The 22,853-nt window shown below is 42.6% G+C and overlaps 2 protein-coding genes across 4 annotated transcripts in view; one reads left to right on the top strand and one right to left on the bottom strand.

Annotated features, from left to right (window-relative positions):
- Window positions 1-4,685: 4,685 nt before the first annotated feature.
- Window positions 4,686-7,727, bottom strand: LOC147257243 (fibroblast growth factor 20-like). Its single transcript, XM_086210143.1, has 3 exons — window positions 7,080-7,727; window positions 6,021-6,124; window positions 4,686-5,883 (listed from the first exon to the last, which is right to left on the bottom strand). The coding sequence occupies exons 1-3, from the start codon at window positions 7,408-7,410 to the stop codon at window positions 5,638-5,640; spliced, it is 681 nt and encodes a 226-aa protein (XP_086066269.1). The 5' UTR covers window positions 7,411-7,727; the 3' UTR covers window positions 4,686-5,637.
- Window positions 7,728-11,391: 3,664 nt separating this feature from the next.
- The window catches only part of micu3a (mitochondrial calcium uptake 3a), a 28,940-nt gene continuing 17,478 nt past the window's right edge, over window positions 11,392-22,853 (top strand). For all 3 annotated transcript variants that reach the window (XM_086211048.1, XM_086211046.1, XM_086211047.1), the window contains exons 1-5: window positions 11,392-11,697; window positions 16,480-16,627; window positions 17,853-17,884; window positions 18,411-18,489; window positions 22,254-22,301. In XM_086211048.1, the coding sequence (XP_086067174.1) occupies window positions 11,434-11,697; window positions 16,480-16,627; window positions 17,853-17,884; window positions 18,411-18,489; window positions 22,254-22,301 (571 nt within the window). In that variant the 5' untranslated portion in view covers window positions 11,392-11,433. The remainder of the gene's footprint in view (window positions 11,698-16,479; window positions 16,628-17,852; window positions 17,885-18,410; window positions 18,490-22,253; window positions 22,302-22,853) is intronic.

The raw sequence follows: 22,853 nt of genomic DNA, 5'->3' as shown, positions 1-22,853 counted from the left end.
TGGAGAAAACAGACAAGATCAATTCTACACCTGCCGGTAGTGAAAAACAAGACACACACACACACACACACACACACACACACACACACACACACATACACACACAGGGCTTTGATACTGTCAATTCAATGGGAATTTTATGCAATCAACCATGCTTCACTGAACTTTCAACTTTTATCACAATAAAAGAATCTTAAAATTGGGTGAGAAAGTTTAATTTAGTTTTGACATATATATGCGTATATATGTATATATATATATATATATATATACACACACATACTTACATACATATGTATGTATTCATGCTTTAGTTATCTCTTCATGGACCATTAGCTGCTGGATCCTAGGAGAGAGCTAACCATTTGACGGAAAACCCCACAGACGACAGACAGAGAGAAGGGGGTTGGGGTAGGGCACTACACACACACACACACACACACACACACACACACACACACACACACACACACACACACACACACACACACACACACACACACAAGCCTTCACACATCAGTCAGACATGCCTCTGGTCAGGAGAACCCCTGGCTCACCTTCACACAGATTCATAGATCACACACAAATACACACACACACACTGAAGGTGTGCTGACATGAATCTGTGCAGTCACTTTGACTCACATAAACATGCCTCCCCCTTCCCAGCACACACACTTCAAAGGAAGTTTGTAACATGACAGGCGGGCAACACCACAAACCCACATACAGATTTTCTTTTTCTAGTTGGTCCTCTCAAAAACCCACCTGTTTCTTACAGTCTTTCAAGTCACGTCTTCCTCCCTCTCTCCTGCAGGTTTTAAGATCTCTCTCTCTGTCTGACAAACATTCTCAGTCAGGGTCTATGCTGGTACTCAGGCACTGTCCTCTTATCCTGCACTGTGTACCCCTATCAGAGAATTACAGCCACATTCAACAATGTCTTAACTAGACACAATGCAGCTTTGCTCCCACCTCAGAAACTGGGCAGATGTGAACCGCAGCGCTCTGTAATCTTATCTCAAACGTGCTGCTGAACTTATGTGCCTGTGTGCAGGATGTACATGGCAACATGCTGCTTACATTTCTGAGACAAACTTGGTAACACCACTGTAGTCAGCCATCCATCCATCCATCCATCTTCTTCCACTTATCCGTTAAGGGTTGGGGGGGCTGGAGCCCCAGCAGACTTTGGGTGAGAGGCGGGGTTCACCCTGGACAGGTCACCAGTCCATCGCAGGGCCAACACATAGAGACAGACAACCATTCACACTCACAGTCACACCTACAGTCAATTTAGTGTATCAATCAGCCTCGTCCCCTCTTGATGTCTTTGGACTGTGGGAGGAAGCTGGAGTACCAGAGAGAACCCACACAGGAACAGGGAGAACATGCAGACTCACACAGAAAGATCCTGTGATGGAGCCGGGACTCGAACCTGGAACCCTCTTGCTGTGAGGCGACAGCGCTGACCACTGCACCACTGTGCCGCCCATGTTGTCAGCTGGTGTTGGGAAATGTATCGATAATATCATATATTACTAAAGCAGTAAACTTTGAATTGGTTCATCCACTTAAATCCAACTACAACCAGAGTTGCCATAGTGTATGACTGTCATTTTTCCATCATAAATAATTGTCAAAAATGTATTTATGTTTTATACATCAATGATATGTGAGTTGACAAATACAAAATTTTCAACTGCAATGCAAAAGTCATTTGTCAGCTATCATGGAATTGTACACATCTTGTTCATAACATGCTGTCGTTTGCTAACTGATCTTGAAGTAATTGCTTTTGTTCACTGTTTTAAGGCCTAGTGTCCTCCAAAGCATTTTTTTGAAAGCCGACAATTCCAGGCGTTCTCGTAAATGTACCCATCTGGAAGCATTTGTTCAGCTGATAAACTTTGGTTCCCAATATAAGGAATGCCAGCAGAATGAAAATATTGGCACATGGTCGAGTACAATCATCCGTTGCTCAGCATTCCTGCATGTAGTATGTGGTGATTGGTGTTTGTGGCATTAGTTCTGCCTCTTCTCCACTGTACGTGGACGACTCTGTAAAAAGCGACAGTGAAACAACAGCATTTTACCAAAAGTTTAACATTTTGCGGCTCAACAACTAGTTAAAAGGCCTCATCACACCTCTGGCACTTGTGACATAGCCAGATTATAAGACATTTTCCAGTTTTTATCATATTCAGGATATATTGTTTATATGCACATAGATGAACCTGAATATTTATATCCCTGTATAGATGTTAAATATTGGTATCCCTGTTTCCGATTACTGCATTTTATTTTTGCAGACACTGTAATGTTTATTTTTTACAGCACAAAGCACAGCAAATTTTAAATCAGAAAAAAATAACCCTGAATGAATGATACCACCGTGTTTGATTTGCTGACACGTCACTTGGCTGAGGCCAAACATGCCCAGGAAATCAGCAGCTGTTAGTATCTGGAATAAGACGTCTACATGCTGCACTGTTCTGTTTTCTATTGGAGTTCTCCTGGTAGCAACACCAGGATAGGGGCTAATCCCGGTTTCTTCTGATAGATGTTTACATGCACTAACAAAAGCTGGGAGAGTTAAAAAAAAACAAAAACAAAAACAGGAGAAGTCCATGTAAACCAATTAAAAGGATATGCTGGCAACAGAAAAGAAAGCTTTAGTTGCCACAGGCCCTTAAGGTCCGGAGTGAACGTTGACCATCAGTGATAAGATACTTGAACCGTCTGTTCACAGTTCTGTCAACTTATGTTCTTTGTCTTGAATAGACTACAAAACAAATATCCCACCGCTGGCTCACTCATACCTGTTTATATCATCCCTGCTACATCATAAGAACAGGGGATGACTCACCCAAGCCAAGTAGGTGAAGAGAGAGATAAAGAGATGGTGACGGAGAGGATGAAAGAGCGCAGCAGAGCACTCAGCCTGTCAGTCACTCGTCTAATTGCAGTGTCTGTCAGCGAAAGCGTGCGCTGTCTCCGAACATAGATGACTTCATGTTATTTTTCTCCTCTTTGTCCCATCACTGTCTTTTAGATAAACCAAAACCTCCATTTGTAACTTCTCTCCATCTCTCATTTATTCTTTTCCATTGTCTCTCTTCATTTCTCTCTTCTGAAACTGTCTACAGAAAGTATGTTTGAATGCATCAACTGTTTTATTGACATCATGACAATCAGAGAGCAACGTGTTCAGAGTGTTCATGATTGAAATGCATTTCAATGGGATATTTGCAAAACATTAGGGGAAATATCCTGAACCCACCAAAAAAATGACTACGCTTCTTTATCTGCGGTCGCTCACTGTTGATAGCCACACTTTAACTCAAGAACCGTCTCATTGAACCTTTATAATTTTCATTATGGTATAAACTGGATCATTTTTGGCCTCTGTTGCTAACTTCCAATTGCAGCCACATTGGATTATTGACATTTCACTCAATCTTAAATATCCCTTTATATCTTGATGGTGGTATGACATTGTCACTTCCTGTGCATGACACTTCATACTGTAGTTTCCCCGGTGTGCTGGGAGAGGTGGTTCAACTCTGGTGTGAGGATGAGCATGCCGCATTTGGTTGATCCCCCCGGTAGTTATGGCCAAATGACCCTGTCTTGTTTAGCATTCTTCATTCTGACTGTATGATTTACTGTTTCCAGCTCCACATCTGTGAAACTGTATCTCTTCACTATTTGGAAGGCAGAAACAAAACAACAACAACAACAACAACAACAACAACAACAACAAACCTGGCTATGCTCAGCAGCTCAGAGTCTGGATCTGTTCTCTTTGACCTGTAACAAGATGCACATATTGTAGGTCTGAAGTAGTCCAATAACAACTGGCAGTTCCCCCTAGTGTCACTAGACCTGTGTTTGCTTAATAAATCATAGTGATAACCAGCCAAAATTACACCCTTAAAGGGATTATTCACTCAAAAAGTTTTTTTTTTCTTTTTGCCTTTCACATGGGACGCCATTCAAGCATATGGTGCCCCATCATTTGCACCAATTGCAATCAACAACAAGTGAACAATCTCTAGCCTCTCAGAATGGTGCTGCTATGTACGGGCCGGAGGGGTTATGGTTTGTCTTCAGCTCATATCATCATCCATGTTTGTCGGTTTCATTACCTCAAAAGTTGATAAACCGACATTCACTGACTGAAAGTTTTTCTGTTGTGTTGTCGTTGATGAACATGGTGCGCCGTTAGCTTTGGCTTAATAAGCTTGGCTGACTCTCTCTGCATTCTGGAGTCACAAAGAAGCAATGCAACGGTGAAAAAAAATGTCTTTGTGAGCTCAAGCCCTCCACTTATGAGTGTTTGAAATGGTAAAACTTGTTTTGGGGAGAAGCATTATTTTATGTAGCCTTTATGAAAATTCTGAATTTTAAGCTACAGGTTCCATTCGGGCAGGATCTCTCAACCTCCATGGTGTCAGTTTTATCTCTCATCGTTCACTAAAACTCTTCCGCACGCCATCTTTTATCTTATGTACTTCCTGCAACGCAACTGTGTTTGACTGGAATTATTTCGGTTGGGCACAGATCATTAAGACTATTTTACACAAATGAACATACCTTCACAATGCTAAACAGTAGTGATGACACACAATCACAAAGAAAACTGTCACAGTTTGTTTTTGTTTCTTTTTTATTTTATCTCATAACTGCAAAAATATATTCTCAAAATAAATAAATATATGAAATAAATATACTGTATGTCCTAGCAAACAAAACCTTATAAATAAGAATAAAATCTGTCAACAGGTTGTAAAGGTGTCTTTGTCAGTCCCGTGCTTGTTGTTTGACTGCAGCCAGCAAGAAATCATCAGAATTCCCTTACTGGGTTCTATGATGAGAGTTCAAACAGAACGCACGGTATTCCACCACAGAAGAAGTCCTTGCAAGACTTCTTCAGCACAGGTCTTCTTCTCTTATGTCTCATGCACGTTTTCTGAGCAGCATCTGTCTTCGGAGCAACAGAATCCATTTCAGATACATCAGCTCTCTTTCATAAAGCAAACATGGCTGCTTTCCAGTGCATAGAACTACCTTTTTGTGTAAACCAGCCACACTGTATGGTGGATTATGCATTTTAAAAAAATGGTCTACATAGCAGCCTCAGTAGTTTTTAGCATAAAAGAAAAAAGGCCTACAGTGAAACTGACAACACTTACCAGCCACAGCAGAAAAAAAACACGTCTAGAAACTGCTTCAATCTCAACTATCAGTTCCACACTTTTGTCCCCCTAGACATGCAGTTTGGACCAGCAGGTACTGTAGTGGGATCTAATAAATGGAGACTCAAAGTGAATCCATTAATCGTCTTTTTGGCCACCAGGGCCTCTGCATAGGCCAATACAAGGACAATATTTAGTCTCTGCTTGTGACACGTCTTCCACAGAAGATCCCCAGTGCTTTTCAGTCAAATTCCCTGGCTAGACTGGTTAAGAGAGGGTCTCTTTCCTTCCTCCATAGTAATGACGGGTGTCGATTTGGTGCAATTTATATAATCCATGTTTGTCCAGATCATCAAGATCTTCCATCTCCCTCAATAAAGGGTCAGTATTAGGTGCACTTGGATTGCTTTTCAGCTCAGACTGAGGGGTTCAATCTTCAGCTCTGGCCAAGTATGTCCCTGTACAGCTCTGGTACCCTCTCTGGGTCTACAGGCCTTGGTAGGAAGTGTGTGAACCTTTGATGCCGCCTCGACCTTGTTCCATCCCGGGACGTCCCATCTTTGTTCAGAGCAACAAAGTAAAATGCACCCTTTTCTCCATGCCGATAGATGTTGGACGAGTATGTGTTGTACCAGTTTTCTTCAAACTGCTCCCTAAAAACGCATTCTGCTGATAGCTTCTCCTGCAGAAATAAAGCAAGCACAGAACAAGGGAAACTGAGTTTAATGGTTTAAAAAATGTGCCTACAGCTGACAGGTTCATGTGTGAGCTCGTATATTCTGTAGTTTCAAATAAACTTTCAATAATGTCTTTACTCACCGATCCGTAGAGTTCTCCCTTGCTGTTCATGGCGAGGTAGAGGCCACTGTCCACCCCTCTGATGCTGACCAGTCCCACAGCCAAACTGATGAACTCCAAAATACCTGCACACACATCACATCATATTACATTCCATGAATGAATTCAAGCACATGTTGCATTGTACAGTGTGTATTTGTCACATACATGACATTAACCACATAAAGAATATCAAGACCAAGTTCATTTGCACTCAAAGCAGAAAAAGTCCATTTAACCGTCTGACTCTTGACAGGCAAGGCTGGGTGTCTGGAATGGCCTCTGGCATGAAGTTACATCCAAGTCTCCAATGGAATGAATCAAGTGCCAGAAGTGCTACAGCAGTAAAATAAATCTCGAAGCGGCCTTCTTCTGATCTCAAAGCTACAGCTGTTCACAATCTTGATAACTGAGAATAAACTGATAAAACTGAAGAAAAGCTTTTAATCTTATCTAACAGAGGAAATGTGGTAGAAATGTGCAAACACCCCGGTTGTTCCACCTTGTAAATTGTGAATTCAAAACCATAAATTCCATTTCACTTTACTAGAAGCTGCAGCTGAGTGTTACAGCAATGGTTGTAATATGGCTACTACGTGGGCCTATTATTAGCATTTGATTAGCCTGTATGGCTGAAGTATTAACATTATCATGTTAGGGCATGGTTGGGTGGTGATGCATTATCCCCTAAATTGTTGTGCGACTGAACCCACTGCCCTCTCATTGAATTGCAATTTAAAATCAAGAGTAGCCTATGACAAGACCATGGATTCTCCAGGTTTTTTCAAATTTCTCCCTGTGTGCGTGTGCATGTGTGTGTGTGTGTGTGTGTGTGAGAGTGTGTGTGTGTGTGAGCGAGAGAGAGAGGGAGAGAGAGCGAGAGAGAGAGCGAGAGAGAGAGAGAGAGAGAGAGAGAGAGAGAGAGAGAGAGAGAGAGTTGCAGCGGTAGTGTGATATTGATTACATTCATTCATGTCCAAACTGCTATTACTATCATATCAGTAATGACATGTAAAAATGAAACTGAACTGAAATCCGTACCGAATGTGCTGTGATCCTTCCTCGTGCCCTGCACGGTGCCGTCGGGGCGGATCTCCAGGTGAAAGCCGGTTCTGCAGTAGAGCTGCCGCCGCCTCAGAATCCCTTTCAGGTGGCTGAGGTCCGCTAGGCTCCGGGACAACCGCTCTGCCGACACTAGGTGCTCTTGCGACTGCCCCTGTCCCCCCATCATCAGTCCGGTTACCGAGCTGTAGTCCACCGCTCCAGCTGGGGTGAGAACGAAATGAGATCCAACGGGAGCCGGAGCGCCACCCGCGGGGCCAAAGCTGTCCAGAAATCCGTTGAAGCTTCCAACCTCGGCGGCTGCCCCCATCACAGATAAGACGACAGATCCTGTTTAGGGACCCAGGTCGAGATCCAAGTGATGAGCAGAGCTTCTGTTCACACGAGGGTTCAGCCCGTGAAGCGGAGAAAAAGAAAAGTTGTCCTTGTGAGCTGAGAAAATCCCCAATAATAAGTGCGCGTTTTGGCGCAGTCACCAGCCCCGTTAATTAGATAGTCATTTAATTAAACTCCCGCGTGATGGATGCAGACATCCCGGCTGCAGAATGATGCGAGTCCCCTTTCCTCCTCTGTTCTGCTATTTATCAGCACCTCATCTCTCTCTCTCTCTCTCTCTCTCTCTCTCTCTCTCTCTCTCTCGTTCGCTCGCTCGTTCGCTGCCTCTCTTCTTCATTCACCTCAGGATACTCCCCTTTGCTCTGGTGCACATCAGGGTTTTCCTCTCTCTCTCTCTCTCTCTCTCTCTCTCTCTCTCTCTCTCTCTCTCTCTCTCTCTCTCTCTCTCTCTCCCCCTCTGGCTCTCTCGCTTTTATTTCTGCGGTACCTCCTGCTCTGTCAGCTTCTCCAGCAGCAGCAGCAGCAGCAGTAGCATGAAGTGCTCCACATCCATATAAAACGGTCTGTAAAGAAAATCACCCTGAATTGCCTTTTTATGCAAATGCTCCCTGATCTGTTCTCTTTATGGCGCAGCACTTATGTTTGAAACGCAAATCCCACACCCACCCTCCCTTCGCGCGCCTCACCTTTGATGTCCAGTATCAGTGGTGAGAGCGCGAGGACTTGGAGAAGAAATGACAAAAAAAAAAAAAACTGCTAATGAGCCACAAGCTTGTGACGCTTTCTCTGTTGCTCGCCTGCTCATGGGCACTCCGGAAGGGCGGATACGAGCCATTCTAAACTAAGGGAATCGCAGAGGAGTGTGCAACTCATAAACAAGGAGGGAAAGAGAGAGTGTGTGTATGTCAAACAGCATAAAAGTGATATTGCCATTACCCTAAACGCTTTACAGCCCACGCGCCCATTTCGGAATGACTCAGGTGCGGCGGAGAGAGGAGGAAAGCCCCCATTTGCGTAATTTTCACACTCGCTTGATTTATTGTCCCTCCTGTTTTATGTAACCCAGCCGCACATTTACTGCGCCCGCACACACACACACACACACACACACACACACACACACACACACACACACACACACACACACACACACACACACACACACCTGTGCAAACGACATCACTTGACTGTCAATCCCCTTCATTGATCTTTCCACGACGCTTTGAACAGCACAGGAGCCCATATATCCTTAATTGTAGTCTTAAAAGAGGAATCAAAGACACAGAGGCTTCAAAGTGGAGGGATCTTGTAAGAGGATCAGGCAATAACAACCTGGAGAGGGGAATATACCTGTTTGAACTGCAAGCTTAGAAAATACCCCAACACTTGACACTTGAAGGACCTCAAATCTTGGTGTAAATAATGGCATTAGTGATGCACTGGACATTTTTTGAGCTGAAAAATGGATAATATTCTGCTTTCATTGATGGAAGTTGATAAGATGCAGTGCGTGATGAATCGGAGACTCTAGTGTCACTAATTTCTTTTTCCAAATATGCATTGTTGTTTATTTTTACGTAAAACTTTCCAATAATTCTTTTCTATAAGTGTGGCCTCAACCTGCATGTTTCGTGTTGGGATGGTTCTGTCTGAAGAGGGGTCCAAGTTCCAGCCTATATGGCATTGATTTTGGCGGCTATACACGCACGCGCACACACAGCTGCCCCCTCCCTTGGGAGACGCATTGATAAATGAGTTGACGGTGCAGAGGCGTGTGTGTGTGTGTGTGTGTGTGTGTGTGTGTGTGTGTGTATGTGTGTGTGTGTGTGTGTGTGTGTGAGTGGTCGCTAAGCAGGTTATTTTGCATTCATGTCGATTTCTGTATGAGAAAGACAGAAGGACAGCATCTCTAAGGGCTAGGACACTGTAAGTGTGTGTGTGTGTGTGTGTGTGTGTGTGTGTGTGTGTGTGTGTGTGTGTGAGAGAGAGAGAGAGAGAGAGAGAGAGAGAGAGAGCTGGAGAGAGTGAGAGAGAGAGAGACTGGTTGACTGAAAAGGCATGTAGTGTGTGTGTGTGTGTGTGTGTGTGTGTGTGTGTGTGTGTGTCTACACCTCACTCCCTTGGTTCATTAGTATTTATGACCAGCAGAGGAACTTTTTTTTCTCCAAAGGAGACAGGATCGATTGGAATCGCCTCCAGGCTGATCAGATCCTGATGTATTGAATATCGACCCACCCACAATGAAGATGTCAACTACAATGGCACATTACCACACACACTTACAAGGAGCAAGCGAGCTGTTCCCATGGTCACATGGGTTTCTTTTAGATCTGATTTCTTTTGGTTTACTTCTTTGTTTGTGACGTGGGGCAGAGAATGAAACCAACCATGTAGCCACCGTCTCTGTGTATGTGGGAGGAGGCCCCCGGGGTTATACCCCCTCCTTGTCCCCCCCTGCGACCTGCACACACCCACATGCACACAAAGAAATTACTAATCGAATGCCTGGATAATGGAATAACTGAATAAGTAGCCTAGAGGTTATTAATGCAAGTTGATCTGGCAGAACTCTGGAGGTCCCGCAAAGAAGGATTCATAATTTCAGTCGTGCAATTTAGACAACACAAATATTCCCCTATTTGCCCTCCACCGTCACCCTCTTTTTCTGGAGCACTATAATCAACTGCTGCAAATACTTTTATCTCCTTTTAGACAAACTGTTGGTGTCCTGGATTCATTTTTTCTCAGTTTTGGACTCACATTTGATCCTTAAAAATATCAGATTCAATGTAACAGAAGAGGGAACGCAGTATAAGGCAAGCTGGACTTCTCAGCCTATAATCAGTGTACGCGAGTACGTTTTTACAGCATGATTGTAATTTTTACATGCATTATTAAACACTCCATAGCTATTATGCTAGGGAACCTGTTGTAATGAATAGTAATCCTGCTAATCTTGCTAACATGCGAGTAAACTGCAGAAAATAAAAGCTAAATTTAACATATAAAAGGAATATTTTTTCTATTAAGAGGTGTCGAGTTTTGGCTAAATGGAGCGATACACTGTTTCATGTGTGAACAGGTGACAGGCCCTTCTTCAGTCTTACCTCCTTTATTCTCTCAGCTTCAAAGTTAACAGAAAAGCCCCATCATGTTAACAGATTCGTTCATGTAAACCCTTAACGGAGATATCATCTTTGATATTTGTTAGGTAGTTACCCTTAACTCCGTTCCTCCTCTTGACATCATTGGTAAGTTTCAGTTTTCCTGTGTAACCTGAGATGTCTTTCATGTTGATTTCAATGTGAAGACTCACTTTTCATTCCAAGATATGACAAATATATTTGCTTTTGAAAGTGATTTGACATAGATTTTGTTTCACAGCATGCTGTCAGCTCGCCAGCTTCCCTTGCTAGAGTAGGCCTTTGTAGTGGTATATATTTACCCGAACGTGTTGCAGCTGTGAGGAGTTTCCCTTGTACTTTTACCATATGAGCTATTTGATGAAGTTTTTCAGAACAATGTCTTATTAGATATAAGAATAGCTTACAATTTTTTTTTTGCCTCATATCCACCAGTCATGAAATTATTGGTTGCACTGTAAAATCAGTATCATATGCCAGAGAAATAGCTCAGACATTTTTACCTGGTTGTTGAAGAATATCCTACTTTTGATTAAAAAAAGCGTGCGGTTCAACATACACTCTGAGTTTGTCATTTTACAGTGCTAATTTATATAAATGTGCTGTGAATTTGTTATATATCAGAACTTCTGCCAGTTGATTGGTTGCGTAAACCGATCCCATCCTTGTTAATTTCTCCCCCTGGTCCCGTATTTCCATTCAGTGCTGCATCACATCTTGCCCACTCTGTCGGACTCTCAGCTTCAGCATCAACTGAGGTGTCACCGCAAATCTCGCGATGAAAACTAGGGCACGCGATAGTTTCAGCTGCCCGCAAAGTTACAATCCCAGCAGCAGGAGCAGGAACAGCAGCAATGGCCGCTCTCCGCAGAGTGACAGCGCTGGTTGGCAAACTAAACCTGAGCTCGGCGGCGAGAAACGAGTTTGTCGGTCGTCAGGGGGTCACTGGAGGAAGGACACGGAGATGTTTGACTTTCGGGATGTGTCTTGCAACCGGCGGCGCCGTGGCACTCTACTTCTACAACGATATGACGAGCCGCAGAGGCTGGAAGAGGATGAGTGGACGCAGCATCAGCGGGCTGGTGCCCTCCATCCCCACCGTTGAGGCCAAGGAGAAGGTGGGTGATTCCAACGCTGTTATTGACAACATGGAGGCTGTAGGTGACACGTCGCGACGTTGTTACTCGGAAGCAGCATTTACATTGTCCTCCTCATTGTTGACATAGGGGCCTTCGAGACTCTGTGGCAGCCAGACGACCTCTGGGAGAGAGAGAGAGGAGGAGCGGGGAGGGGGGAGGGGGGTTCCAGCCATTTAGGCGAACCTACTTGTGCTCTGTGGCGGGTGCTGGCAGTAATATGTTTTCCTCTTGGGCGGATAAACTGTGTCATTCATGCCCAGCACGCCCAGTGGAAACAGTTCGCTCACTGTTTTGGCTGCTAGGACGATGTGCGCGCGCACAGACCGGAATGGCGCTCTCCGCTCGAGCTGGTGCTGAAATGAAAATCCTCCCAGGGTGTAACTGTCATTCAAAATAGGTTTCAGATAGCCTGATTTTAAATTCAGGAACACCGTTTAAAGAAGTAGAAGTAACATAAAACTGTAGTTTTAAAAGAAAAACAGAACACTTTAAGTTCCCCTCAACTGAGCCTATTAGAGCTGAAACGAGTTGATGAACACATTAATTGTCCAAACAGTTAGTTACCTACTTAATTGAAATACAGAAACAAGATTTTAGATTTTTTGTCTTTACAACCAATATGCTAATATTACACAACTGATTTTGGCCAAAAGCGCACAGTTATCAATGTTGATATTATCTGTATGAGAGACGTGTCCATGATATTGACATCTTTTACATACTAAAAACACACATCTAAATATTTTGAATTGGAAAGAATATTTTTTTCTTAATATTTCCAAAGCAAAAGCCCATAAATGATACATTTATTGTTGTTTTCTCATTACTGACACTGAGCAAGGAAGTGATGAGCAAAAATTAGTTGTTATAAATGTTGGCCATCGGCCGGATTTATTCACTCTAAAATAAAAAGATAGATCTGCTTATGCTAACGAAGAGCAAATATTATCATGCATCCCTAATTTGAAATAACTGACATATCAGGAGAATGTATTTTTTGCCGTTCCCCTTCCTTCATGTATGTGACAGAAAGAGGCAGGAGTACACGTACATGAAATCCTTTGCTCTCCAATTATTTACACAGAATAGAAACACATGCAGTAGAACAAGAGTAAATAAACTTTAAAACTACTATAGAGGCAGTACGTTGGTGCAGTGGTCAGCACTGTCACCTCACAGCAAGAAGGTTCCAGGTTCAAGTCCCGGCTCCATCACAGGATCTTTCTGTGTGGAGTCTGCATGTTCTCCCTGTTCCTGTGTGGGTTCTCTCTGGTACTCCAGCTTCCTCCCACAGTCCAAAGACATCAAGAGAGGACGAGGCTGATTGATACTCTAAATTGACTGTAGGTGTGACTGTGAGTGTGAATGGTTGTCTGTCTCTATGTGTTGGCCCTGTGATGGACTGGTGGCCTGTCCACGGTGAACCCAGCCTCTCACCTGAAAGCTGCTGGGATAGGCTCCAGCCCACCCCCCCCCCACCCCCCACGACCCTTAACAGGATAAGCGGAAGAAATTGGATGGATGGATGGATAATAAATGCATGTGTGTGGAAATGATCTATTAAGTCTAGAACATGAGGAAAATTGTGCAAAGATGATACAGAATAAGAAATTTGAATACATTCTGACATTATTATAGTAAGGATTAATTTTTGAATTTTACATTATATGGATGAAGGTGAGAGACCTGCAATGGCAGAGAGTGTAAATATATTGGAATTAATATGGAATTATTAATATGCACTACAAATATGCAGTTACAGAGGGATTTATATGTGCACCTAAATTAAAGCAGTATAGTGTGGTTGTGTTGATACAAGGGGTTAAGTATAAAATGCTGAAATTTGTCATTTTGAGAATTAGCATCGTACCTCACTATTTTAATAGGATTTGTAGTGAAACAACTGACTTGTTTTGTTGAGTTTGGATCATTTATGTTTGGTTGCCCCTCAGAAGTTGGAGTACACAAAAGCATGCTGCTGCTGTTGTGTGACTGCTGTTAATGGATATTTCAAACACATTTTTAGCTTGAATAAAGGTGTTAACTCTTCCACATTAAATCTCTGTACATGTTATGCTAGTTAGCTTAGCTTACAAGAGCTCACATCTCTGACAACTTCTCATGTTAATCATATCTGAGATATTTGAGCCAGTGACAAAACTCAACATGATTTGCCCCTGTAAAGACTAAAACAAGAGTATTTTCAGTGGTGCAACATCAGTGATCAGGATGGGCACCTGGCTCCAAGCTTCTGTCGCCCAAGCAGACAGCACTCACAATCCCCGCTGACAGCAGCTCCAGGGTGACTGCTAACCTTGCACCCATGTGTCCAAATCACCGCTAAATGTAGCGCTAGCTCCGAAGTTAAACGTATCAGCTTTGGTGCACAAACACTGGACTGGAGGAATAAAAAATGATTAACTTGTCCTCCATTGTCTGACTTAACAGGACATCGGCGAAGTTATACAGTTGATACTGTTTGGGTTAGAAAGGACTTCTGGTAGATTAGGTCTAAAAACTAACAGCTTATCACCAAAAGGGCCTTCAAAAACACTGTATTCATGATGAGCGATTTAAACAAAGGCAGTGTAAGTGTTCATTTGACTTTGCATCCCCCTGAATCCACTGATTTATAACACTTGGTTTTGACTGACAGATGAAGAATCAGAAGTGGCAAAGGCAACAACATATATCCAGGTATTTAAGCTTGAAATCCTGGCTGATAGGCCTTTACAAATCTGATAGGGATTACTGAGGAGACATGGGCCCAGCACCAGAAGTGTAATGTTGGACTGGCCTCATGGGACATAGGACACCATTGGAAACGTGCAGCAACTGGCAGCCGTGTCCTCGCTGAAAGAATTTTCGGACTGGGAAAGCCAAGGAAGGCAATTTGCAGCCCTTCACACAATGAAGTAGGGAAACACCTTACTGAATTTTTTGTTGTTGAACAAAACAACAAAAGACATAGCTCACAAGAATTGAAGCAATTCCCTCTTGGCATGTTGGAATTTGTCGGTACTGGATCTTATGTCAGCTGAGAAGAGTGATAGTTTGAGCAGTCTCTTTGAACTTTTTGGGCAGGGCGACATGTGGCCTCAGCTGGCCTGCTTGTATTGGAATACAGGTGGAACACTGTTTAGCACTGAGAAAACAGAGAGGATTTACTGAAGAGCTGCCAGATGTGAGTGGAGAACATGAGGCCGTCTGAAGGGAGAACACCTGAGGACATCAACTGTGCAGTCACAGGAACAAGACTAGGCAACAGGAGCAAGTTTGACTGTGGCTTCATGCCATTTACTGTAAAACTGCAAAAGAACATGTGCAGCATGGCATGTGAACATGGCTGCCTCTGCAAAAACTTTGTGAACTCCATTCATTTGTGAGAGTCAAAGCCGCGGTCGTGTCTCCCCTTACACTTGATAACGCTGCATTTCCGTGAAGCAGCACCCTCATCTCCTATTCATGCCTTCAAACGCTCCCTCAGTGATGGCAGCATCAAAGCTTTATGAATGAAACTGTATGCTCATTAGCATGTTAGCCGAGCAGAAGACTCAGTGAGCTGGGTCCTGCGGCCAAACAGGTTTAAATTTGGAAACCTCTCTGCTAATTACATCGCTTCACACAGCACAATCTGTTGGCGTAGCAACTTCATTTGCTGCAGCTAATCAAGTTGAAGTTCTGGGTGCTCATAGAGTGAGAGAAAGTATGTGTGTGTGTGTGTGTGTGTGTGTGTGTGTGTGCGTGCGTGCGTGCGTGCGTGTGCGTGCGTGTGCGCGCGTGTGTGTGTGTGACAGAGAGAGAGAAAAAGAGCGAGAGTAATCATGGGGAAAGTTGTGACAAAGTATTTTGTGTATGTTCATGTGTGCCCTTATTCTAATGTTATTGTACTGCACCCGAGGTGCTGACTCTATTTATAATTTCAGAGAGCTCAGTGGAGGAGGTTTGTGCCAAGAATAGATGGATCTCCTCATTATAGAGGTTCAAAAGCAGGGAAAGGAGCATACAGTTTACATTCTGCTGTCTGAACTCTGTACAGAGGTCTCTGCATTAAAAACCGTGACAGCTGGTGCAGTCAAACGAATATTACTTTGGAAATTTACCACATGTCACTGTGTGGTTGCTGTTCTGTGCTCTGAAACTTGCTTAAACAGTAAAACTATGTATTTGACGTCTCAATTATAGCTCAAAAACAGCCAAATCATTCAGTTTAGAATGTTGGCGGTGTGTAAAAATCAAATGACTAAAGTATTTTGTTGTTTACAGCCCATCTTAATGTAAATTTTGATATTGAATTGACTGCATGGCTGCACCCTAAAAATATGCATCAAAGTCCTAAGAGGTGTATTTTATTTTGAGGGCACGGTGGTGCAGTGGTCACCACTGTTGCCTCACAGCAAGAAGTTTCCAGGTTCGAGTCCCTGCTCGAGCACAGGATCTTTCTGTGTGGAGTCTGCATGTTCTCCCTGTTCCTGTGTGGGTTCTCTCTGGTACTCCAGCTTCCTCCCACAGTCCAAAGACATCAAGAGAGGACGAGGCTGATTGATATTCTAAATTGACTGTAGGTGTGACTGTGAGTGTGAATGGTTGTCTGTCTCTATGTGTTGGCCCTGTGATGGACTGGTGACCTGTCCAGGGTGAACCCCACCTCTCGCCCGTAGCCGCTGGGATAGGCTCCAGCCCCCCCACAACCCTTAACAAGAATAAGCGGAAGAAAATGGATGGTATATCTTATTTATTTATTTTGTTTGCATTTTGCAGGCACGTACCTTTGACTTTGAGGATGGAGACGTGTACATGTCATCCCACGAGCATCGTTTCCGCATGTTCAGCTCTGTGGAGTATGAGGGGCAGGTGTTCATGACACCTCAGAACTTCATCGAGTCAGTCACCATGAGTGAACCCAGGAGTATGTATCAAAGCACGAGTTGTTTTTTTTGTTCTAAATAAATAATTCAACCTTTTGTTGGGACAAAGGCCTTTAAAGAACACCTTACCTCAGAGTAAACAATGTCAGTGGTCATAGCCATTTTATTATATGACCATGCATGTAGTTCAGTTTGACTTTGAATTCTATTTGTATTATTGTCATATCTCAATCCTAATGTTGCAGTACAAATAGCTTCCTTATCGTTTTATTTATTTATTTGTTTCTAAGTTTTTAGTAGACCTACATGTTTGATGGAAATGCTTTTTACTTCTCACTTTGTTATGCATTATCGTGGGTATGAATGATGTCAGTACCAGGCATAGTTTTTTTGGGGGGCGGGCATGTGCCGAGGCCATGTTTTTATACACTTCAAAATGCTGAGTTTAAACAAGTCTCTGCTGTTGCTATCAGCCTGCTGCCAGACTCGTAACAGATTAGTCCTGGCCAGCCAGCCTCAAAGCAGATGGCTTTACTGCTATTGTTTAGTCTGAGGTTAATGTTAGTCAGACACACACACACACACACACACACACACACACACACACACACACACACACACTCCTGGACTTGTCCACATTCCATTTGCTCACATTTACACGTTCTTACTCCCAGTAAATATCTAAACCAGACAATATTTCCTTTATGTGTTCACGAGTTGTGTTGAGTTCATCACAAAGTTTTTCAGCCACTCATCCAACCAAAATAAGCTATTATTGCTTTCTTCTGTTGGCATGTAATTGTATTGCGTGCAAACTGTGCACCTGTATGAGCGTGTTTACATCAAGCCGGGCTCACTGACATATGATACAGCCGCGCATACCCTCTCAGCAGCCGACATCCTCTAATGCCCCCTTTGAAGTTGAATTAGATGAACTTTGTTGTATAAAACAGAACAAAAGTAGTATGTGCTTTTACGGGGACATTCCACATACTACAAAGACGAGCACGAGGCACTTTAGACAGTACAAATGGGGCTGTGATGATGACAGTGTATTTACAGTGTGTGTGTGTGTGTGTGTGTGTGTGTGTGTGTGTGTGTGTGTGTGTGTGTGTGTGTGTGTGTGTGTGTGTGTGTTGTGACTGTACCCGGCACATTAAGACCCATTTCTAGATAATACAGATGCTATCTGACTGAGCCCACCCAAACTCTCTTCTCCTCTTTCCTTTTCTTTTTACCCTCCTCTTTTGTCTCATTCCCTGGCAGACAAGAGGCCCTGGAGGTCCCTGACCAAACAGGTGGGAGACACACTCTAAATGCTTCTTTCTTCTGCTCCTCCATGTTGCAGGCATCTGTTGCATTTTTACATCTGCTTCAGCTTTTGTATACACTACAAAGTCTGAATCATGAGTTCTGCCAGGCTTGTTGAAAATGTTCTTTATGCAAATGTAAAAGGTTGCACATGTGGCATTAGTGCATACACTCCATATGATCGTTCTACCATAGTCATTGCATTTAAAGTGAGAAGGTTGTCACATACTCCAGGCCTCCGTTCTGGATTCCACATAAGAGGCAGCGACCTTGCTTCAGTAGTGCTAGTGCTTTGTTAGTGATACCATTAATTCAGAAAATTCAGAAAATAATTGCTGTCACAGTTTACTGGATTGAGCCCTTGATGCTTTTGCTTTCTCCTGTCTTGATGCCATGGAGCGGCAGAGTAATGAGTCCTAAAACCAGCTGAAAGACAGCATTGTTGTATTTGCTCGTAGTCTAGGTGGTTTACAAGAATTTGTCTGCCTGCCCTTCACTTACCTCTTTGTTTAGGAGCTGGAGAAGATTCTATCAGACACACCCCCTGTGTGGAGAGGATCATCCAAACTGTTCCGCAACCTGAGAGAACGAGGTGAAAACACAACACACAGACACGCAAACTCTCTCTCACTCACACACACACACACACACACACACACACACACACACACACACACACACACACACACACACACACACTGGTTGAGTTTCCGTCAATTTACTCTGAAGTATCGCTTTCAAAAGTTTCCCCAAATTTTGCAAAAAGGTTTTTTTGCTTTCTTTAGTTGGATTTTGCCTCTTTTCAGGAGGCATTTGCAACAATGAGAGATGAAAAACCCTTGAGTGAATTTACTCTCACATAGCAAATCTTAAACTCATGTGACTGATCAGCTGTTTCCACCAGCTAGTTTGCCTTTGTCTACAAACAGCAACGTTGGCGATATTTGGTATTTTACTTTATAACTTGTCGAACTGAAGGTAATTCTTCAGGACCTCACTCTTCAATGACAGGCAGCTCCTCTTCCTCTACTCTGTTTTTTGCCGTCACAACCATGCGTTATGTTTTTCATACCGCCATCTTCTGGCAGCATTGGGTAGCATATTTTAGTCGCTCTGGACTGTTGCAGTCACGTTCCACATCGAATCTGTATTTACTCTTTTAGTGACTTATCCACAGTTTGGTGAAAATTCACTTAAAAAATATGGAACCAAATTTACTCACCCACACCTGTGAGAAACAGCAGAAAGGCACATTGAGCACCTTTGCGCTCACTTCAAAAGTGCACACTTGAAGAATCATTGTAAGAGGTTCACTGTAACGTTATCAGAGTTGGTAAGTGGTAGATAGAGTCAAGATCAGTGAATGTCAGCTGAGTGAGGCTTATTGTTACCGGGCCACAGTTTTATTTGCTTTGTAAATATACTAAATATATGAACTTTAATTTGAGAATAGACTGAACTTTCTGTTGGAATAATTGAGGGAGAAATTTGAGATACTACTTTTTTTACAACATTGATTTTTATATATTGTTTGCATTCATGGCTGACCTGCTGATATGTCACTGAATAAAACACTTGCGAGCTTGGGTGTGTGTTTGTGTGTCACTGTAGGTGTCTCTAATCCAGGCTCGGAGCATGCTGTCCCTCCTTACAGCCAAACAACCTGCTGAACAATCTAAAAATAAATCCTCTCCTCTCCTCTCCTCTCCTCTCCTCTCCTCTCCTCTTTCCTCTCCTCTCCTCTTTCCTCTCTCCTCTCTCCTCTCTCCTCTCCTCTCCTCTCCTCTCCTCTACTCTCCTCTCAATGCACATGAGAACAGAACAAATAATTATACAGCAGCAGCAAGGGAGCGAGGCTTCCCTAATTAAAGCATTTGCTTCAAGAGTATAGGACTCACACACTCCGGGGTTGACTCCTAATACACATGTAAACTGGGGGATGCTAAATATAACACTCTGTTTGATCCAGCCCCTCTTTTGCTCCGCTGTATAATAATATAAGTATGTTCATCATTTTGTATCGTGTGTGTGAGTGTGTGGTGTGTTTAGGGAGCAGAGTCCCGGAGCACTGCTTTCTTCGTTTTTCATCATAGACTTGCTGAGGGGAACAAACGTAAAAAATGCTAGGAAATGAAAAAGAGATGACGAAAATGAGGAAGGAGGATCAGAAATGAAAAAGGACAGAAACATGGACGGAGAATGGAAAAAAATGAATGTTCAAGAGGAGTTGGAAATTGTATATAAACTAAATAAGAGGAAAGCAGGTAAAGTAGAGGAGGACATGCAACAAGAACAACTGCATTGATTGTGAACTGAGGTTTTCATGGAAAGGAAAGACTCATATATATTGATATTTTAACAGGACCAGTCTTTTTTCCTCTGTAATAATTATGTCCAGATAAAAGGCTTCATATTTTTCACTGATAACTATTTGCTATAATCGTATGAGTCAACATAATGATTTGTTCTATTTTACAAAAAAAATACCCTCACAAGCTTTTCATCAAAGTCTTTTCTAAAGTCCACACTGCATACATTTAATTCTAGTTTCAGATTTAAGTTTAGACTAAGTTTTAGACCCATTTTAGTTTGATATTGTGGATTGAGTTAATGATTCAGGGGAAACCACGTGGTTAGAGAAGGCATTGTTCTTACAAAGATACATATACAAATCTGCAAAGCGGTGTGTGTGTGTTCTTGTACTTGCTACATATTGAGGACTAGAATACGTATTTAACCAACAGAGTGAGGACATTTTTGGAAAGTGAGGACATTTTAGCCGGTCCTCACTTCTTCAAAGGGCTGTTTGAAGGTCAAGACTTGGTTTAAGGGTCGAAGTTAGAATTAGGTTCAGGAGAGGATTAGGGTCAAGGTTAGGGTCAGGCAGTCAGTTGAGATGGTAGGTTTAGGGTGAGGGGCTAGGGAATGTATTACGTCGATGGAAGTCCTCACATAGATATAAGTACAAGGATGTGTGTGTGTGTGTGTGTGTGTGTGTGTGTGTGTGTTTGTTCTCGAACGCTGATGTCAGGACATGCTCTCTTTTCCATTGCCATGATGAGTAAGGACAGTTAAAATCCTTGGAATGGCTTCATATTTCCATGTGAGACAATGGAATGCACCGTGTTGCCTGAGCATAGCTGAGTGTGTGTGTGAGTGTGTGTTTATGGGACTTCACCGTGTAACTGTTGACAATGGGTTACTCAGTAACCAGGCATAATAATGATGTATTAGGCACTGAGTACTTTAAGATTTCTACCGCAGTATTCGGAGATGTTTTTAATGAACCTGGTATGACATAATGAGTTTCTCTTTTCCCTCTGTAGAAGTCTTATATATTACTTACAATCCCATATCTTGGTGAGTCCAAATACAAACTGTATTACATTTGTGCTATATTTCTAATGCGTCATACGCAAATGATGGATGTCTTGCAACTACAATACACGTGTTATTAAAAAATGTATGATGGAGTTTTATGACTTTTTAATGACCTCTTAACTTGTGTCTATGATGATGAATATTTCAATTAAACTAGAAGGGTGTACCTCATATAATCAAACTATTATTTTATTCAATTTCTTTTTTAAGTTTCTCTCCCATAATAGTTACTATTTGCAGTTCCCCACCTGTTTCAGTCATATATCACTGAAAGTATGTGAATGTAAACATTAAGAAATGATTTTAGAAGCTTGAGAAATTTCAGCGTGCATCTCTTGTGGCAAAATCTCAGGCTACACAGAGGAAAAAAAGGGAATTCAGTTCCTAACCGGCTTTTTAAAAATTTTTTTTTTTACAAAAAGTAGTCAAGCATCATGAAACACAATCCTCACGCTGGCTCTAGCTGGTGTCAATTTCACCAACGCACACATGGGAAATCAGTCTCCCGAAACACTCAAGCGAGTCACCCAGAACTATCTCAACCATCAGACAGAAAGCGAAAAAGATTCCTAAATGGGCCTGAGGCTAGAAGGGATCACCTCCTGAAACATTTTTCACATGCTTATCCAAACACACACACACACACACACACACACACACACACACACACACACACACACACACACACTGGCCTCTGTCTTTACTTTGGACACTTTGGGTGTATAATAAGAAACGGTGTGTGGCCAAATGGCTTTTGGCAGCTCAGCTTGAAGAGACACATTTTAAGATGTTATCTTCTTGAAAGGAAGGATTATGTGTGTTACTGTGAGTGTGTGTGTGAGTGTCTCAGGAGGCCTGTGGTCTTTGATCATCTGTAAACATTGTGTGTGTGTGTGTGTGTGTGTGTGTGTGTGTGTGTGTGTGTGTGTGTGTTGAATGTGACCTTTTCTTTAACTCTCTCCATCTCATTTCTAGGCATCATCTCATACACAGAGTACCTGTTCCTGCTCTGCATCCTGACAAGTGAGTTGAATCAGGGTTTCCACTCATCCTCCATCACTTAACCTCATCTTCTATTTTCCTATTCTATCTCTCCCTGGTTCCCTCACTGCTACCTTGTGTATGCTTGTTTTGGGAGAACAAAGTTAGTGAAAGTATGCCATGAGCTATAAACAGGCCACCCAGAACTCAATAAGAAGCAGGTTTGACACAAATCTGGTGGTGTTTCCTCCCCCTTGGGTTAGAGCCATAAAAAAAGAAAAATTGCTTTATTTACTATTGTCATGAATATTGTACCCTATTAAACGTCGCTGTTTGTGTATAAGTACACAGTAATGGAATGGGAACAGAACGTTCTAGATGGGAATGTCTGGAACACCGGTACACTGCATTCTAGATGGCAACACTTTTATGTTTATGACACTTTCTGTCACAGAGCACTGTAATACTAACGTAGGGGCGACATCATGCTGTAGTTGTTGCCGCTCTATAAACCAGCATCGCATCATCATGCTGTGGTAATTGTGTAGTCTGTGTTTAACTAGCTACTTCATATTGAAAGTAATTATGTAAGCA

Source organism: Aulostomus chinensis, chromosome 8, assembly GCF_037954235.1.
Source record: "Aulostomus chinensis isolate RoL2024-O1b breed Wild chromosome 8, RoL_Achi_v1.0, whole genome shotgun sequence".
Classification (NCBI taxonomy): domain Eukaryota; kingdom Metazoa; phylum Chordata; class Actinopteri; order Syngnathiformes; family Aulostomidae; genus Aulostomus; species Aulostomus chinensis.
Note: the sequence above shows the minus strand (reverse complement) of the source record. Positions and strands in the feature narration are given on the sequence as shown.